At 44.2% G+C, this 20420-nt stretch overlaps 1 protein-coding gene across 6 annotated transcripts in view; it reads right to left on the bottom strand.

The window, feature by feature from the left end:
* Positions 1–20420, bottom strand: part of GRM7 (glutamate metabotropic receptor 7) — a 211397-nt gene that overhangs the window by 42022 nt on the left and 148955 nt on the right. For 3 of the 6 annotated variants that reach the window (XM_015875338.2, XM_015875339.2, XM_015875340.2), the window contains exon 8: positions 8131–9066. The exons of 1 other annotated variant lie outside the window; for it this stretch is intronic. In XM_015875338.2, coding sequence (XP_015730824.1) covers positions 8131–9066 — 936 coding nt within the window. Of the gene's footprint in view, positions 1–8130; positions 9147–19114; positions 20174–20420 lie in introns of those variants that run through there. 2 more of the 6 variants (XM_032447245.1, XM_032447246.1) reach the window with 2 other exon arrangements.

Here is a 20420-nt window from a genome sequence, read left to right as displayed (position 1 = left end):
AATCCTTCAGGTCAATACTTGTGCAAGCATTTCTTACGTACAGTGAAACCTATTTTTTTAGCTTTGCGTTAAAGCGGCCATGCTAGACTGAAAATGTGCCTTCAAGAAGAGCTGTTTGTTTCCACTCTGCAAACCCAGCTATATTTAGTCACTGGTGTGCACAGAGGACCTGACATTTCTGTTAGAGGACTCTGTTTAAAACAAACTGCAACAATCTCCTCCAACAGCAGGGGCTCTGCTTGGCAATGCAGGACACCTCCTTACCAGTCCCCATGACTTGGGACTGAGCTGAATGCAGCCAAGCTATTGGGCCTTCTACACCCATTCCGCTTCTGCTTATTCCAAAAGGAACAGAAGAAAACCAGCTCTGAATGTGTCACCCATGTGAGAGCAGTGAGGCTGCTCCGTGCCTTGCTGACAAGGGTCCTTGATTGGGCACCCCTGCAAACTCTGCTTTTATAACTCATTCACACACAGCAACAAACGTACTTATGGATCCATTCTTTCTGCTCGAATGGTTTGACTCCTGCATACAAGTTCAGCAAGAAAATTGAGAAACATCTGCATGGTTTATGTTGTTCTGAATAAGCCCGTCACGGTTTTCTTTTTGTTCCTGGATGAGCCTGGAATCAGCAGCCATTATTTCTCACTCACAATAACATTATTATGTTTCTACAATACCCGTGGGGTTCGGAAACTGGATATGATCTGCTCTCACACAGTGACATTTCAGTTCCCAGTGTTTGGCTCACAGTGTCAGCCATGATCTATGGGATTTTTCTGAAGGGATGATTAACTCTTATTCAGAAAAGGGGCATTAATGGGAACCAAGGGTTTCTACAGCAAAAATCAAACCACTATCACAGCACAGACCTACAGTGTGCACTCTCCTCTGGTCAAATGCCCCAGAGTTCAGCATGGGAACCACCCTTCTGTAGAGTCCAAACTCATCCACTGAGACTATGAAACAGAGCTCCCCAAAGAATGTGCATAAGAAGAGAATTGAGGTTGTAGGAATTCACCAGTATCTCAGAGAAAAGTTTCCTAATACCCAACAGGACCCTGCCCTGCCCCAACCTGAAGCAGGGCTGTGCAGGACTCTCAGGTGCTGCAAGCACCCGCTGACACACCAAGGAGCAGTTCCATGGTCGAGGCAACGGCTCTGCAGGAAGGATTATGTTGTCAGTGCAAGTGAGTTTGACATTGCAGAGATATCAAAGCACAAGCAAAGAGAAAAGTTTCGTCAACAAAGTAATTGCTCTGCTGGACTCAATGGAGCTGCAATTATTTCTCGCTGAGGTGTTGTCAGTTTGTACTGCAGATAGAAACTGTTGCATAACACAGATACGGGCATGTGCAGAGATTGCTTTTCATATGTAAAACTCTCCTGGCAGCTCTACATTTTCTATAAAAAAAAAAAAAAAAGAAAAAGAAAGAAAAAAAAAAGAACCCAAAAAGTACATGTCGACACTACGCATTAAACACCCACGTGCCTTTCCCTTTCAAAATTACGTTGCTTTTTAGCCAGTTGAATTTGCACAAGAAATCACAGAATGAGAAGATACCCTCCTTCTACACTTTGCCCAGCACTTGCTGGAAACAAGCCCAGTGCTTGCCCACGCTCACAGGACGTGCAGCACCCATTGCATGGATCCACCCATCTCACAGCCCCAGCAGTGCCCAGCAGGGTGGGGACATGGGGGAACCACAGAAGGTGCTTCCATCTCTGCTGGGTTTTGGTCTCCTCCAATGGTCCTAATGCAATGCCAAGCAGCAGCTCTGCAGCACTGTGCTCCTGCTCACTGGGGCAGTATGGGACAGTGGTGACTGCCCAGTGTGGGGTCAGGACACTTCCCTCCCCTCCAAACTCATGCTCCCTCCTGACTTACACTTAGTTTTCCATCTTCCCAGTGAGATTTTTTTTTCTCTGTTCTCATCACAGAAAGGGATGGAAAAGGCTAGAATTATTACAGTGAAGAGATCCCTCACTTTCTACATCAGACATCAAAGCAGCACGCTCGCAGGCTTCAAAGAGTCCCTTGGTGACTGCAGAACCACCGCAGGGCTGCAAACTTCAAGTAATTCCTGCTTAAATGAATACATCTCCGCTACTAGACAGCCACATGCAAATTTAGAAGTAGTATTATTACTTCATTATGAATATACCTGCTCCAATTTCGTGACAATTTCACAAAATGAATTGATTGTTAATTATCTTTTAGCACTCACCTATATGTTCCTGTAAGGCTATTACTGTACATTCATGAACACAATGACTGCACTGCTTTTACCTGACTAACGGTTGGTGGCATCCCTTCATTGCAGATGTACACCCTCCTCCTCAGGTAATTATGTGGAACATGATTGTGGCCTTGGGCTCTGCCTGCTCAGTGTTTTCAATTAGATTTTACTACAAAAGTACATATTAACATTAAAGGAGCATTACAATGCAGCAAATGTGATAAAACAGATCAATGCTAGACATACCTTCTGCTTCTGTTGTTTCAAGAATCATAATTGCCATTAATTTATGGTCTTCTGAGGAAGATCTAATTGCTCTAATCATCCCTTATTTCACCACGGTGTGCACATTTTCTGTTACCTAACTTTACCAGCAGCCTTGCAAGCCCAGGCAGCAGACCAGCACTCAGCCACCCGCATGCCCTCCATGGCCTTGGCCCAGCTTCCATGGTGCTGCAGACCTGGGCAGAGCTCTGGGCCGGAGAAGGTTCTCCAGGGGCATAGAGGATCCTTCTGGGAGATCATGGTGCAGACATGGGTACACGAGTTCTTTTGTACATGTTTACAGCCAATGTTTCTTCATTCTTCCAGACACTGAAGATGCCTTTGAAGAGCACAGGTGACAAATCCTGGCCAAATCCTGGGTTGGTGGTTGTTTTCTGACTGGTTTGAACCCATCCCTCCAACGGATGCTGCTTCACTGAGTTGGTAATACAACCACAGGGGGCACGTGGCACATCCCTGTGATGAACACAGAATGATACCCAACCGCCTGCCCTGAGCTGCAGGGCTGAGTGCTGTGCATTCCCCTCTATGGGGCCAGGGTCCCTTCTGGGCTGAGGCCAGCAGCCAGCGGCTTGGGTTCACTGCAGGACAGCCTCGGTCCACTGCACCGCAGAGCTGCAAGGCTGCATGAAACCCCTCACATTCCTCAGACCTGGTGCTGGATGAAGTTAAGAACTTCAGTACCTGAACACACAGATCCTCACAGCTCCTGAAATCATAATACATCTGTAGGCGAACAGTAATGCAGAACAATGAGAGAAATGAATATCTGCAGTTACAAAGTTCTAAGCAGCCACTGTTATTAGAACCAGTCTTCATTTCTGTTTTGGAATGCAGAGGCATTATGAAGGGTAAACGTTAGCCTTATTTAAAGCTATGCATTTCAAAGTCTGATAAATTACATTTCTTTAGAAGAAAGCTACAGCTCACAATCCCCCTTCTGTGTGCCCCCACTACGGCAGATTCAAAGTCGTGCTCCAAATGAGCCTCAGAGCCGATTTCCTCAACCACCCAGCAGTATGAAACTCCAGCAAATGCTGTATTGAAATCCTCATAACTCCCAAATCCACATATGTATGGTTGCCATAGCAACTGTCATCTCAAGCCTTCCCAGTGGAGAAAATAAATGTGTGTCCTACCTGGTTAATCGGTATTTGTATTATGGAGAATTGAAGGGTAACTTTGTTTCGCCAAAAAATAGAACAGGCGCTGAAGTGCTACTGTGCTAATGTGATATTATTTAATCTGAACAAGAATCCACTTTGCATGAGCCTTGAAATTATAGTATTTATGTAACATTCGACACAATAAGTAAAAATGTTGATGCCAAATAGTCTTGGCTTACCCCGCTTACTGATCTGAATAGAAGAAACATGAAAAAAAGACCCAGGAATCTGAAGGAAGGTGGAAGAGTACATGGGATCAAGGGCCGCAAGTATTACAGTTAAATAAAAAAGCCAAAGGTTGATGCAATCCGGATTCAAAAATAGGCTGATAGAAAGCCAAGAATACATGGACAGCATTTCCCCATTCCTCTTCATTTCAGGATGAAGAATCATAGAAGCATAGAATTACCCATGTTGGAAAAGACCTCGAAGATCATCAAGTCCAACCGCAGCCTAACCATAGTACCCTAACTCTAACAACCCTCTGCTAAATCATCTCCCTGAGGACCACATCCAAACGGCTCTTAACACATCCAGGGACGGCGATTCAAACCATCACTCACTCAGAGTCAAGATTGCAACTTCTCTTACTTGAAAGAAGCCCCCAAAACACTTCAAGAAGTCTCACATGTAACACCATCCAGGAGCACACTGACAGCCATTACTGCCCACTAGACATATCCAGAAATCTATTATTTTAATCTCAGCAATTACTAAATAAAAGCGATCACAGCTCCTAAGCAATAAAGTCTCTGCAGAACATTAAAATATAACGATGACATATCCCTCATATTAGTTCAATGGCACAGTCTGAGAAAATCAATCTGAGGGGAACATGCAACGCAGAGAACTCCATCTGCATGTCGTTACCGAGTACAGGAATGGACTTCAGACTCTGGACACCACAAGTTCTTTTAATCTTACAGTTATAGTCTTGGTCTGATTCCAAATGGCATTTCTTCTTCAAACTATGATGGGCACACACACACGAAGCACAGAGCTGTGCATGTTAATGAGCCAAACGTAGCACTGTGGTTCAGACACGCTACGTCCTGGCATGTCTGCTATGTGAAGCAGATTGACACTCAGGTTGGCCATTAAAGGGATCTAGTTCTTCAGTACTACATCCTAGGGATTCGGAAATGTAATTTAAGCAACAGTAGACATGCATGGCAATACTAAATTACCACAGGAGAAAATAGCTTGTGATCTCAGACTTTCATAACCAGGGTTAAACATGGTGGGAAGAAATGGAGAACGAGGTGGTGAGAAAAGAGCCCCAACCCCACGCCCGGCTATTTCCAACACAGCTTCCAACAGTTCCTCCTGCCCTGTCAGCTCCTCCTGGAATCAAATGCATTACGTGGAAAAAGTAAAATGGTACTAAACAAGTGCTGAAAGGTATTGTTTTCTTAACAGTAAACTGACTTTTACGTACAGAGACAGCAAGATGGTATTTTAAGAACTCTTCCTATCACACTGATTTAACTACAGATGGTTTTTCCCTTCACTGTATTTTTCTTTGTTTTTTGCCATGAAAGTGTTGCCTCTGGTAATCCTTGCTGTGCAAGTCTTAAAAACATTTACTTTAAGAGAGAGTCATAGTAATAAAAAAGCAGCTACCGCCGCCACCTGCGAATGGATGCTTCCAGATGCATCAGAGCGTGCCGCACGCTGCCACACTGCTGCTTTTACCACATGGCCTGTAAAAACCTGAAAATGGTCCAACACATAAAGAGAAATGAAGGACCCATGAGACCCAGCGATCTCAGATGTGTGCTCTGGGGATGGGGCATGGCCACGCGGCCCCACACTGTGACCCCACTACCATGGTGCCCGGAAAGGCAGGAGGAGGCAATGGTAGGAGCAGGCACTGCTGACCCACCTTCAGCCTCAGGGCAGGGAGAAGCACAAGCATGGGGGCTCCCTCCCACAATTCTCTTCCATCTGTGCTTCAAGATTTTGGCTCAGTTTGGAGCATTGATCGAGCTGTGCTCTGCCTGACCTCATCGAGCAGCCTGTGCTCTTCTCAAGTGCAGCTCTGTATCGACTCTACCGCAGAACTAGGGCTCTTGTAATTAGTTTAACAGCTTTTTGAGGCCACTTTGCTTCTGATAAGATGCCCACACATCCACTGAGGATTGAACACAGTTCTGTTGTCAAAAACAGGAGTGCAGCGGCAGCGTTTGGCAGCATGGGCCCACTCTGGAGGAGCAGGGCAGCACAGCAAGATGCACAAGGCACAAGGATGGGTGGGCACCACCCTGAGCCCCATGGCCCCCGAGTCCCCACTGGGAGCTGCTCAATACAGCAAATGGGAAGGACCCACCAGCTCCAAGTTCGGTGTTTGGTATCCAAGGAAGGATCTTTCTGAGTAAAAACATGACATAATTCCTATGCCCTCCAGCAAAGGCCACAGCAGCATTTTGGAACACGTACCAATAGCAACAGGAAAGTGCACTAAAAGAAGAACACACATCAAAACATGACCCCCAAAACCTGGACTGCAACAAAGCAGCAGGCAGCAACATGGGGCACAACCCAAGCAAGGATCAGCAGCAGCTCACAGGGGCCATGGGCTACACCCAGCAGCAAGAAAACCTACAAAGCACAACTCACCAGGGCAGATCTCAAGGCTAAGAGCAGACTATGACTGAGTAAATGCAAGCTGCGAATTTACTTTTCCCATATACCACCTCTCATACTCCCCATAGGTTTTATATCCAGCATGCAGCACTGGAACTTCCTCGGCCCTCATCACTCCCTCCTCTCTGCTGATGGAATTATTTGCCTTTGATGACGTACTTGCAGCATGAGTTAGACTTTTTTTTTTTTTTTTAAATAAACCTGCACTGAACAAGAGAGGTATACTTAATATGCTTCCTACCAAACAACGATATGGTTGTATTTATTGATAAAATAAAATAAATCCATACAGCAAAAATCATGGCGTTATATATAACACCATTTCTCAGCTTAAAAGATTGGGCTGCTTGAGATCTTCAGCATGTACAATTTCCATTTCAGCAAAGACTCGTGTCGCTAAGATCATGCCCAATATTTCCCAGAGAAAATATCTGACAGAAAATCACTGGCAATCACAAAAAAGTACAATACCCCCTGCCCTGCCAAAAGAAGAGGAAGAAAAAAGACAGAAAAGCAAGCCAAGAAGCAAAGCTACTGTACATACTCAGTGTAGGCATGAAGGGCCTCTCTGGATGGGGAGGAGACCTGGCACATCTCACGAATCAGATGTGCTACAGCCGCCATCTGTCGGTGCCCACATGCTGGGGACCATCCCTGGGGATGATACCTCAGTGTTGTGAGCTGCACATTGCACAGGTATGGTCACACTGAGGGCAGAACTGCAGTCAGCCCCAGCACGTTTGCATGCATTGTGCTGTGGAGATGGATCACTGCCCTCCCAGACGCCCCATACACACCAGTTCTGCACGGCTGCACTGACACAGGCTGTGATCTTCGCTCTGTTGGTACCATCTCCTGCATTCGGCGTGAAATCAAATTCACAATATCTTTTGCTGTCCTATGTGAATCCATGAAAGAATCTTTCACTTTCAAAGCAGTACAGGTTAATTCAGCTCTATAGGTGAACTCGTGGAAAACTAAAGCTTTTGCTGCCAAATGATTCTTAATTCTGGCAGCTGCCTCTGAAATTCTTCCAGTCTTTCTATCACATGCTTAAATCTTTGCAGACAGCTCAAAGCCACCATCTCGGTCACCTGCAGGCCTGACACGCTCCCAGGCAAGCAGCACAAGAGCTGCTCTCTGCTTGCTGAATCAGACCAAAGCTACAACAGACCCAGCTGGGTTGAAAGCTGCCCGTGCTGTTCCTTATCTCACCCTTGAAAGGGAGAGCAGAGGAGTTTGAAATTCCTGAGATGTGGCAGGATTCCTTTCCAGCAGAAATCACTTCCCTTCAGATGCAGCTGAAGCTCAGGACAGACTCCTTACCCTGCAGTGTAAATAAGCCCTGAGGCTGCTGTTAAGGGAGCTGAGCACCCATCAGACAACTATGCACTGAATCCAGCACTGACCTCTAGAAGCACAGACATCTCTTAATCATTTTTAAATACCATTTTCTTGTATCTTGTATTTGAAATGACTTAGTTAAGAGACCTCTTTTTGTGAATGATATGACAGCTAATTCCCACTTATTCAACTGAAAAGAGACAATTGAAATAGATGCAACAATAAAATGAATGGCTAATAGAATTGGCATTGATCATTTGCCAGTTTATCAAATGAAGATCCCACCAGCTAACCGGAGAAGGCAAACGGTGCTGTATGTTGCATGTCTCTGCAACAAGCTAACCAGACAGCTCACTCGACTATCTTTGTAAAGTTGTACATCAGCATATAATTTATAGTTGTCACAAAAGCTTTCATAGCAGACACCTGTGAGCTCATTTCCACCTACCTTTTCAGCTGACTGGGCAGTGCCAAAAAATATTGGAATGAAGGCAAGCCATACTATACAGGTAGTGTACATAGTGAATCCAATGGGTTTAGCTTCATTAAAATTCTCTGGGACACCCCGAGTCTTGATGGCATACACAGTACACGTAACCATTAGAAGAATGCTATAACCCAAGGAACAAATGATTTGTAGATCCGTTATGTCACATTTGAGAACTCCTCTGGCTTGATCAGGGTTCATAGTTTTCTGCTCATCATAATCTATGATGATGTTGGGCGGGTCAACTGCGAACCAAATAAAGACACCTAGAAGCTGCACAGATATCAAACTCGATGTGATCGCCAGCTGAGATGTGGGGCTGATAAGCCTGGGTGCTGTCACTGACTTTTTACCCTGCTCGAATATGCGGTAGATGCGGTTGGTTTTGGTCAGCAGGGCTGCATAGCTGATGCTCATCCCCAGCCCCAGGAAGATGCGCCGGAAAGAGCACACGGCAACGTTTGGCTTGGCGATCATCAGGAAGGTGATGATGTAGCAGAGGAAGATGCCCGTCAGCAGGACATAGCTGAGCTCCCTCCCCGAGGCCTTGACGATGGGCGTATCGTTGTAGCGCACGAAGGTCGCCATGACAAAAATGGTGGCGATAATCCCGAGCATGGCCAAGAAGACGGGGATCACAGCCCAGGGCGAGTGCCACTCCAGCTTAACGATGGGGATGGAGCGGCAGCCGGTGCGGTTCTCGTTGGGCCGCTCGTTGTAGGAGCACAGCAGGCAGGTGACCTCATCAGCCTGGTACTGGTATCCATCGCACAGCTCGCAGTGCCAGCAGCAGGGGATCCCCTTCACCATCTTCTTTCTCTCCCCGGGCTTGCAAGGCAGGCTGCAGACTGAGGACGGGACTTCTCGCACTCCTTTACCCCACTGCATGTCGTCGATCTAGGAGACATGTGAAGCAGAAGGAGGCTGTTATGTGGGTGTTACCACCGGGCTGGGCAGGGGGACCACGGGGCAGCACACTGCAACAAACAAATGGAAAACATTATATGTGGACGACTGTGCTCTTCCAGACTGCACACCAGTGCCTTTATATGGGACTCTAACCCAAGACTATTTACTACAGCCATTTTTTCACGTTTATTAGCAATAAATTTGGGTAGAATGACACAGCGCCAGATAAAACAGCAGTGTGGAAACCCTTCTTGCTGCATGAAAATCAGTGAGAGCACTTGATTTGGCTTATGGGAAAGCAACAACCACACTGTGAGACTGCCTTTTGTGCACCTCAGCAAGACCACAGCAAGTATTCTGCCCTCCTGGAACAACTGCTACAGGGGAACCCTCTGAACAAGGTGGAAATGTACACAGGGGCTGGAACTGGTGAGAATGGGATGAGAGCTGTGTAAGAAATATGAGGTACAAAGAAAACTGTCATCAGTGAAAAACAGTGTAATTAGATAATATTTCATTTCAAAGTCACATCCAGATTTGAAATACCATGCATGCATGCTCCTGGGAATGCAAATTATCAATGACAGTATTAAGTAAATGGAACATCTCATTTGTTCTGTAGTCTGAAGAATCCTGAACTCCAAGTATGTGCTCAAAATACTGCACAAAATTGGAGTCACAAATCATTTCTAGATATTCCAGACTAAAGCCACTGACCAGATGCTAAGAACCCAGGAGGGTCAGCACTGTTGCTCCCCTGCAATAACCCATTCTGGGACCACGGGGAGGTCCTGACAGCCAGCACTGACTCATGGCAGCAGGTCCAGCTCAGCCACACAGAAGAGCTTCAGACTCCTCGACCTGCAGCACATGTGTGTGTGCACGGCTTTTACGAATGCACTACCTGATCTGCTGTGGCAGATGTGAGTAAGCCCAACTAAAACAACACTGCAGCTAATAATTTAGGTTCTTCAGTGTTTACACGCTCCAATATTTCCTACAACTGAGGGAATTTAAGGTGAGCTGCTGGAATCAGCTGTCTGTGATTATTGATGTGTGCAGGAAGACTGGGGTCAGAATGTCTTAAACTGAAGGATTAAGGCGCACCCTCCTAATTTAATTCCAAATAGACCCTGCACCAACTTTGTTTCATATATCTGAAAAAAACACCAAAGCCACAGACTGCTCAAATATTATACTATTGAGAGTCTGCTGCCAACGTTACAGAAATAATCCCTCAATAACAGATATTTGAGAGGTCTGCCACTGCTCGAGAAACTTCATTAACCTTCAATATTCACTGCTTATTCTGAAAGAAAAAAAGACCCAGGAACTCTTCCTTTATGCCGCGTTGAGCTGAAGGCTTGCAGCTTACAGAAGCTGAAGAATGATTCCTCCTTATCACTGCTTTCTGTCTTGCCTGTCTGGAAAGAAGAAAGCTAAGGCAGGGCAACTACCCCTTACCAGTGCTGGAACAGCCACAGAGCGGCATGCCAGCCCAGGCTGGAGCCCCCATTTGCTATCACAGCTACTAACCACAGAATTTACTTGATGCTGGTTTTATGGCGTGCATTGATATGAAACGAGGAAAGCATCCACCTGCACACATTTTGACCCAGCCTACAGCCACGAAAGGGTTCTCACCAATTTTCTACACAGCTCAGAGAACCACAGAGTTATTAATGCATCATCACATCCCCCTACGCCTCCAGACCCAGAAAAAGGAGAATTTCCATATTCTCCAAAGTATCCTGTGCACTGCCAGATAGTGGGAACAGCCTGAAGGTATCTCCTTCTGCACAGATACCGGTGTGAGGAGATAAATAGGAGATCAGGCGAAATTATGGAAAGTTCTTTTCTGGTCTGCTGGGACCACGCCATGATAACTCTGTATCACTGCCCTCAGAAAGGCTCACGGTGCTCTGTTGCTTCTGGCTAGAAAATTAATAATGAAAACTGCTGTCAGATAAACCACCTGCCACCGAGGAAGGCGCTGGGAGCAGAGAGTCTGATCCAAACTGGAGATGCTTTCCCCACAAACACACACAAAGTATTTTTGAAGCGTTTTACCATCTTTGTCATAAATTACTGCTTCATAACTGCATTCAGAAGTGTAAACAAAAGCAACAAACTGTCCAGCTGTGTATTGGGAGCCCTGGGAGCTCATGGCTGTACCTAACATACATTCTATTCTCCTATTCCCAGCCTTTACTGCGGTTTCTTTGAAACAGGCTTTTGAAAACCTGAATCTAGAAATGACTTCTATTGTGTTGAGGAATTGTTACATTCAGTCCCTTCTTTTATTTACTTAAATCTATAAACCTTCTTCTATTTAATGACATTTTCCCCCCAGTACTTCTGGCCTCTTTGAGCTGGAAACGACTTACTTCCAGATTTTGCCAAGTTCAGAGTTTCAGGATCAGGACCTGATGAAAAAGCAAGGATAATTTTTGCCCACAATTACTGTAATAGGACTGTCAACGAAAACAAAACAGCAGAGCATTTCATTCGATACAATCTAATAGCAGCAAACCATGGGATCTGCTGCTGTTAGGTTCAGATAAAAGCAGTATTTTTAAGCAGTCCATATGAAAGCAAGCACTTTTGGTCTTCACTTCTGCCCTCAGCAGCCTGGGCATAGTGCCAGTCCTGCCTGCAGCCTTCCCTCCCAAGATTGGCACCTAATTTGCAGCTGGTCAGAATCTGGATGGCAGATGAGAAGCAGGACAGGCACTTCTTCATGGCCTTCCTTCAATTTTCTTCCATTTCCCCATCCAGAAACCGGAGGTATTGTCAGTGATGTTTACAAACAAAGACCTGCCATTTTTTCCTTAGACTGATGGATGAAGAGTGCTAAGCACTTATAGAAGATTTATAAGTAAATATAAGAAACATGTATCCCATAACAAAAAAAGTAATTACCTGAAAACTCTAATCCTATAACTTAGAAAGCGGTAAGTAAGTAATTTGAGAAGGTACTCTTGCAATAAATACAGATGTTGCCTTTTTTTGGTACAATCTCCTGTTTTGGGACCCACAGCACTGAGGGATTGGCTTTTCCAGCCTCACCCAGAATAAACATCAGCAAGAAATACTCAGTCTGCCTCATAAGGCCTAGCATAATTGTTCATTTTAATGAATAAAGTTGATACATGACTATAATTTAAACATCTCTGCTTCTTTTTGCAGCACCACAAACATTTCTGTAATAAGCTATTTGTTCTGAACCTAATTGTTTCATGCAATGTTTGATTAAAATAAAAGTCAGTACAAAAATAATTACGTTACTGATAATTAACCTTCTCAGGAAAAAGATAGCTACTTTCCCCAATAGGATGTTTATAGCGGCGCTGCCATTAATTTCATGGACATATTAGGAAACAATTGCAGAGGATTGCACTCAGATTTATTGCTATCTCCCAGATTGCTTTCAGGCTCCTGTCACTAAGTCAGAGTTCAAACAGTTTTTGTACATTCAGCTTCCCAGATAGCAATATTTGAACGACTTAGCACTTCGGGCTTAGCTATTAATGTCTTGTAATTAGTTTTTCAATCCGGGGCTTCAACGTGATAACAGTTTTAAGCTAAGAATATGTCAACAACACACAGTCAACAAAGCTTCTTGCAAAATATCAACTAAAATCCCTTAAATAGATAAGCGATAAGCAAAACTAATGGAGAAAGACACAAATCTACCATCATGACTCACCCAGACACGTTTCACACATTGCTGTAACTTCTCCCTTCAGCTCCATTCTCTGGGGGCAGTGGCACTCAGCCCTGCAGGAGGGGCTGTGCCCCACCACCCCGTCCCCATGGCTGGGGGTCCTAACAGCCCTGGCACTGCTCCACTCCCGCACCTGGTGCTGGCTTCCAAAATGGGACTAAAATGGGCAGCTCCAGAGGAACAGCAGCAGCACCTCAGTTTTCCCACCACGTTGAGATACTCATCTTAAATCTATCCAAGTATTCTCTTCTTAAAACAGGAGTTAAAAGACACTGTGTGTGTTCTGCTCTGGTCTCTCCTACCACTGCCCGCTTTGTGCCAGGGAGGACTGTGGGCATAGCCACAGCCACATCTATCATTTACTCATCATTTACGTGATGAGTAAATCAGCGCTCAAACCAAAGGCAGTGATAACTCATCACTGCTCACAGGCTTGCAGCCAAAGCCTGGCAGTTCTGTGCAGTCAGCACAGCTCCATCAGCTCACACACCATCCCCTGCTGCCGTACCTGCACTGAACTCTCAGCCATACGTCGCCCACTGGGCTGAGATCTCCAGGCTCCACGTTGGAACTGCTTTGTGATGATCTCATAACAATCAGTTCTTAACCTACACAGAAACACGATGAATCTTCCTTTTCTCATCTTACTGTTGGTTTAGTTTGATATTTGTAGTTATTTTCCAGTGATCTCACCTGCCTCGATAGCACCGGACAGCGACTGCAATGAGTGCTGGTAACAACACTGCTAATGAGATCCAAAGGCTATTTGTTCTACATCAAACCAAGGACAATTTTAGCACAACAGCAATTCAGAGAGAAACGCTTAATCGCCAGTTTTTGAAAAAATGCTCATTATATATTCCTGTTGACACACAATAAAGCTGAAAATTAATTATTTTAATGCTTTTGTATCAGACTACAGCTTCCTGTTGTCTTCTCGGTAATGGGATGGGATGGGCCATGCATCTTCAGAATTCATCCTGCAGCCCCTGCATAATTTTTTTAAATTAAAAAAGAATATATGCTTCTAAATGTGCATTTATAATTAACTGTAGATATCTATTCAAGTTGATAAGTTAGAGCAAATATATCTTCTGAAGTACTCGGAAAGGATTTTTCATCCTGACTTGGTTTACAATTAGTTTCTGTAATCAGCACCAAGCCTGCTGCTCCGACCAACGCGGCCTTCTGCTGTCCTTTGCGCTGTGCTCAGCACTTTGTCCCCAGTGCGCTTTACTGCCAGACCTGTCAGAGTGGACTCGAGGCCAACAGTCTTCTTCCCTACTTCCCGAAACAGAAATAAGCTCACAGTGCCTTTAATATTTTACATGCAGAAAATAACAGCTCCCATGGGGGGAGCAACACCGCCACACTTACACTCCCAGACTCATTTCAGAGCCTAACACGTTCATTCAAAGATTAATAAAACCAGCCATTGCTGTCCACTGTCCTTATGCTGCAGCCACTCAACCAATATCAGAAACTTCTGGGGGATAATTTGGTTTCCAAAGCTTTTCTTCATTCCCTACTACAATCTACTGTAGTGCAAACCTCGGTGACAAATTATCTGATATTTTTAAGGGGCATCTTGGGGAAAAAAAGGGAGAAAAGAAAACCTACTGCATGGCATTATGGGGATACTTATGCATCAGATTTCAGCTTTATACAGGAAGATGATGGCTCACTGTGAGACCACCCTTAAATGCCTTAATCAAGTGATGCTCCCACTGATTTCAGTTGGAGTTCTGCTTCAGTGAGGAAGTGATGGATCGGTGTTTAATTATACCATAAATCAACTTGAAATCACCAGCAGTTACCCCCAGGATGCCCAAGAGGAACAGCCATCAGACATAGATTGCATTGTAAGAAGTGCTAACACTTAAAAAACTTCTACTCTTGAAGGGTGGTAGGGGGGAGGGAGGGAGGAAGGAGGGGGTTTAACCAACTTGGTATGGGGATCAAAAAAATAGCTCATTTCAGTTCAGCTACTCATTCATATTGCACAGACCACACACAGTTTGCAATTCCAAGTCTCCCTGTTGCTGAAACCGGACCAACATTTAACCCAGCATCACGTATCTGGAGAGCATCAGTGGCACAGCCCATTTAGAGGCTGATTCAGTAGACAGGACCGGGAGTGGGGTGGGTCGGCCACCAGCAGGGCTCAGAGAGGTGGCCCTGGCAGAACTTGTGACCCACAGATGTCAGCCTGAAAAGAGCCCAGTCGTCCCACTGCTGACAGCCCACACTTCTGTCAGCTCCTGATGTTTCTGTGGTCGTGTAGAAGGAGATAAAACACTGCTTAATTAAAGGAGCAATTTACAGCTTGTCTGGCACCAAACTGGGACAGTGAAAGCAGGTTATGTTCATAGTAGACTGGACTATTATAAACATTTTATGCCTTTGGCATAAGCCAGCTTGTCCTGTACTGTCACGGCCTTTGTCAAAGCACAGCTGGAGCCGGTGCCATGTGCGGCCACCCCACACGCACCTCCATGCAGTGCAGCACTCATACGCACAGTGGTGTGAAAGAGAGATGAAAGGTTTCATTTCAAAGCGAGGTGGCCCAGTTACAGACTCAGATAAGAGAAACTGCTCAGTATTTTTCAGCTGGGCTGGAAACGGCCTTAGCAAAGTTGCTTTCAATCACAGATTTTTGCTTCCATCTGCTTTTCAGGATGGTTGGACACAATGGTGCATGTCTTATTTCAAATATACCCACGCTGCCACTAGAATAAAAGTAAGAAACTTAAAAGTCATGAAGTACGCAATAAACAATTAGATAAGGGAACCTCACACCTGGCTCCTGACAAAGAGGGCTGAAATGGTCCCACAACCCCCCTGCTGCTTCCACCCCAACATCTCTAAGGAGCAGCAAATGCAGCAGCACGTGCTAAATAGGATGGAGGAAGCTCTGCTACGGCATAATGAAGGTATAGCAGAGCGAGATGAAAGCCAAGGCAGCAGCACATGCAGCTTTCTGTACATAACCAAGGACTCAAACAGACCTTCCCTGGGTATCTGAAGCTCTGCAGTTGCTCCACGGCTGTCCTAGAAATGGAGACTAAAGGGATTCAATTGTGCAGGATGACAAAGATCCCTCAATCCAAAGTACCAAACCACCTAAAAACCAGCTTGATATTGGGTCAAAGTAATTGCTTAGTATTTAAGTGAACAGTTGAAATCAAATGTTCTGTTCTAATACGTTCGTAATACTCAGAATTTTTCAAGTTCAAGTTCCCAATAACAAGATGAGATGACAAGGGCAGCTAGAAGCAAAGGCAGGAATTCTGGTTTTTCTCCCCAGAACTCATTTTCAGAGTTATTTTTCATGGTATGGCCATGAGCTGACCTTACCCAGGTTTTCAAAAAGGATTATCCCCTGATGCTTATTTATCTCTGCTTATGAGCTAATAACTTCTTTTTCTGTTATTTACGGTTGCAAAAAAGAAATACATCTGCCAAATCTGATATATTACTTTCAAAATGGAAAGGGTAATAACTAGAGATGTACCAAATGGCAGGTGTGTAATTTGGATAGCATTTATCTTGAAGTGCCTGCCAACTCAAAATGCTTCAGTTTATTTATCCTACTAATTTCCAAGCTGATTCAAAGACCAGTATGTGCTAGTCAAATTATTTGGTCCTGGTCTTCCCTTTTTAAAGGATCAGCATCAATTGTACAGTAATTTTCTCATCATCCTGCTGAGCACCCTCAATATGCCACTATCTCCGCTGGGCATCCTTTGCAGCACAGAAAACCTTCCTTTCCTCCCCCCTGGAATGCAGCAATGCATTACAGTTGCAGAGGCATCCCAACTAGCAGAGAACAGCCTGTGCTGTTTTTTCCAGTTGTTTTTCTGAAAGAAAAATCATCCAAGCTTTGGCTTTTGCCGATGGAAGTGAAGTCCATACTGCTGGTATCGTTTCATCTGCCTGTCTGAAAGACAGACTGTGTGAGAATGGAACAAAATACCTCATTATAGGCAACATTTCTAGCTGCTATTGGGAGCTGGATGCTCAGATGCCACATTTAATGGTCAAATACACACTCTCCATATCATAAAAAGGTGTAATTAACAAGTAAACAAGGTTGTTTCATGGGAATAATTTACTGCAGCATTTTCATATTAAAAGTACATTTTCAGATCACTGGAAGAAGAAGCAAGCAAACAGTGAAACAAAACAAACTTCAGGGAAAGCCTCTTTTAAGTGCAAACTAAAGGCACTTTTCAGCTCTATTTGGGGCTGTTATTGCCTACCATACAAATGACTAGCCTGAGACACATTGTGATGCATACTACATACCCAATATTGTTCTCTTCCTGCAAACCACATCGATTTTCTATGTAAGTTAGTATCCAGGGACATTTAAAAATGATTATTTTTGACCCACTCAGTGCATGGACTCCTTTGAGAACCTTTATAATTTGCTTAATCATTGGAAATTCTAATGACCATTCACACAGTCCTGGTGTGGGCAGAGCCCGTTGAAAACCCTTTATGGAATTTCTGCCTTCCCTCTAAAGTAAACGAGAGCAGTATTACATAACCATCATAACTCATAATTCCATTCTTCTATCCCCAATGCTCACATCTGTATGGTCTCAACATTTCGTTTTACAAAACACAGCTGGATTGTGCTTTGGGGCCTCAAAAACAGGACACCACCAACCATTCCCCTGTCTGTTAATGTAATTCCCTAAAATTCTTTGCACAAAAAAAGCTGAAAGACAGGAGCTGGAAGCTTCACCCAGATAACCCTGCATTTAATCTTTCTCAGGTCTCTGAGTGGATCCCATAGACCATCTCAGGTCCCATCAGACAGCTCAGATGAGTGAGCCCAGCGGTTCAAGATGAATTATCTTAAGTACACTCTCAGTCTGGTTTCTCGTAGCATTTATGTCCTTACTAACATTTTACCTTGTGATATTCTTAGACCTGGAGAAAATTATACTGATGCTCATGGTTACCAAAAGCTGGTATAGCTTAATTCACTTTGCTTTGCCTAAGGTAGCGCAGATCATGCAGAATACATTACCGTCTAAGTGAAATGGGTCAATAACAAACAAGAAATGACATTTCACATCTTTAATCCCAAGTCTGAGTTAGTTTTCAGAGTGAGGTGCAAAATTTAACTATTGCCTCCTACTTACATGTAGTACAGATTTAAATGGAAAGCTCAAACCACAGAATAAAACTTACTTAAAAAAAAACTTTACTTAAAAAAACCCAAATGTATATATATATATATATATATATATGTGTGCACACATATACATATATATGTATAGATATACATATATAATATATAGTTCTTGTGACTTTCAAGTATGGCAAGTAAGCTCCAGGACTATCACTGAGCACTGAACACTGTTGAATAGCTGCTTGGATCTGGCTGCTCTTCTGGGTATTTCACTAAGAGATCTGTACGTGTAGGTCTCCTGCCAGAAGATCAGACATGTTATTCTTTCTGTTAGCTCTCTATTTAAAATATTTTCAAATTCTGTTACAGAGAGGTTTGTGGCATTTAAATAGATTAGTCTGAGCAGAAATAGCTGAACAGGTATTGAACAGATGATAACAAAGTTATCTAATATACTTGTGGGGAAAAAAAGAATCCCAGTGTGGAAGTCGCACTGCTGCCCAATAACCACCCTCAGAACCGGGTCAGCTCCCTACTCCTGTACATCCAGAGACATGGGGGGTCATGGATGTTACTTGAAAACACGGCTGTTTTCTGCCTATATTCCCTCTCCTCTATATCACTGCACTGAACCCCCAGCGAAGAAAACAGCACAGCACAGCTATTTCCCAAGGATGAGGGAGTTTATTAATAAGCACAGAGTGGTTTCCTTTGCACTACAGAACATGAACCAGGATTTATAAGGAGTTAGATTCACACAGTGTACATATTTATGGAACACTATTGATAATTATCAATACAATTCATCTTCTAAGCACTTGTTTAGAAAGATTGCTGTGATAAATCACTTCCTGCTGGAGGAGATTATAGGAAGAGCAAGAAATTGCCCAACCATTGGCCTTCTGACTCTGCACACAAAGGCTCTATTCAGGTGGCAGTCATGTTTCAACATCTGCACTGCTTAATGCTGCTAAACTATTTACCATTCAAGAGCACCTCATTAAAACAATACAGATTTGTTTGTTCATTTTTGCACACAGGGTTTTTAGGCATCTTTAATATGTATTTGTTCCTGCTTACAAAAAAGTTAATAAGAAACATTTTAATTTCACTTGGAACTAACAGTGAACTCAGTCTGATGCTTTGCAAGTGACATGCGTTTCGAGCTGGGGCTCCCTGCAATATCCCTGCAGTAGAGCAGTGAGCAGAGCAACACGTTTCCCACCTCTGCTCTTTATCAGCTGGGGATGCACCTTCAATCATCCTGAAATGCACTTCAGTCTCAGACCAGCACCCAGCTGCCCAGTGGGGGGCACCTTTACGCACCACAGCACTGAGCAGGTGATGCTGATGTAATTAGAACAATATGATGCAACCTACATGGACACCAATAGATGAGAGGCACAGCTCTCAGCCCAGACCTACAGCTCATCATGGAGAACCTCAGTGCCAACAACTCGTTTGTTCCCTCTGCAAGGGCCCAGACCTCATGGGACGGGTTTCACCAGCCTGCTCACAGTGCTGCTGCCATGGTGCTGGCACAGCTTCACCAAGCCCAGGCTCAGAGGGATTAAACCATACAACAAACTGCCAACTGCAAATAGCCTTGGCTTTAATGATACCCAAGAGCTTGTCAATGCAAAACAGGAAAGCAGGGTAGAGATGGAAGAAAAAAGCTGTTCAAAGACAGCCACAATGCAGGATGCTGCTTCTGCAGCAAATGGTAAAGGGGTGTGGGAACGAGTTTAAGCACTGCAGGGAAATGGTGGAGACAAGTATGGGATAGAGTCTGAGGGAACATGATAAAGAATGCTGCTGTGCTGGGGTATGCAATAGACAAATGCTTGGAAAAACAAAATTCAGCAAATTCACGGGCATTCTATTCCCTTTACTTTTGGATTTTGACAGCTCAAGGGCAGTTGCAGAGGTTTGGACATGAAAACATAATAAACCCGAGGCATGCTGAGTTAACTATATAGAGAAAGAGAAGCAGTATCACTACATCTCCCATGAGAACCCCCCATTCGTCTAGAGACAACCCATTTCTTCTTCCTTCAGGAACATCAGCTCCTCCAGGAAAGCCATGTTTGTCCTTTCCAGGTACCTCAAAGCACTGGAAGTCGCATTCACAGAAGTCAGTCAATTCCTGGCATTTCTAAATGCCTTCCATTGGCCAACCTCTAACAGAGGCACACACATCAGGAAGGTACCCATTACAGGATCTGTGGGGTAAAACAGCACAGACAGTTCACTGCCTTTCTAAAATTCAAAGTTCCAATTTAAGACACGAAAACTGAGTCTCTTGGCCATTCTGCCTTCATCCTTAACCCATGGCAAGCTCGCCTATTTCTTACTGCATGAATAGCACAAATGATGGTAATCAAGTTATTAAAACAAACAATAACACAACAAAAACAAAATCCTCCGCACACTAAAAGTTACTCAGTGTAAAAGCAAAGCAAACAAAAC

The sequence above is a fragment of the Coturnix japonica genome, chromosome 12 (assembly GCF_001577835.2).
Source record: "Coturnix japonica isolate 7356 chromosome 12, Coturnix japonica 2.1, whole genome shotgun sequence".
Lineage (NCBI taxonomy): Eukaryota > Metazoa > Chordata > Aves > Galliformes > Phasianidae > Coturnix > Coturnix japonica.
The sequence above is the reverse complement of the archived record's forward strand: the minus strand, read 5'-3'. Positions and strand labels throughout refer to the sequence as shown.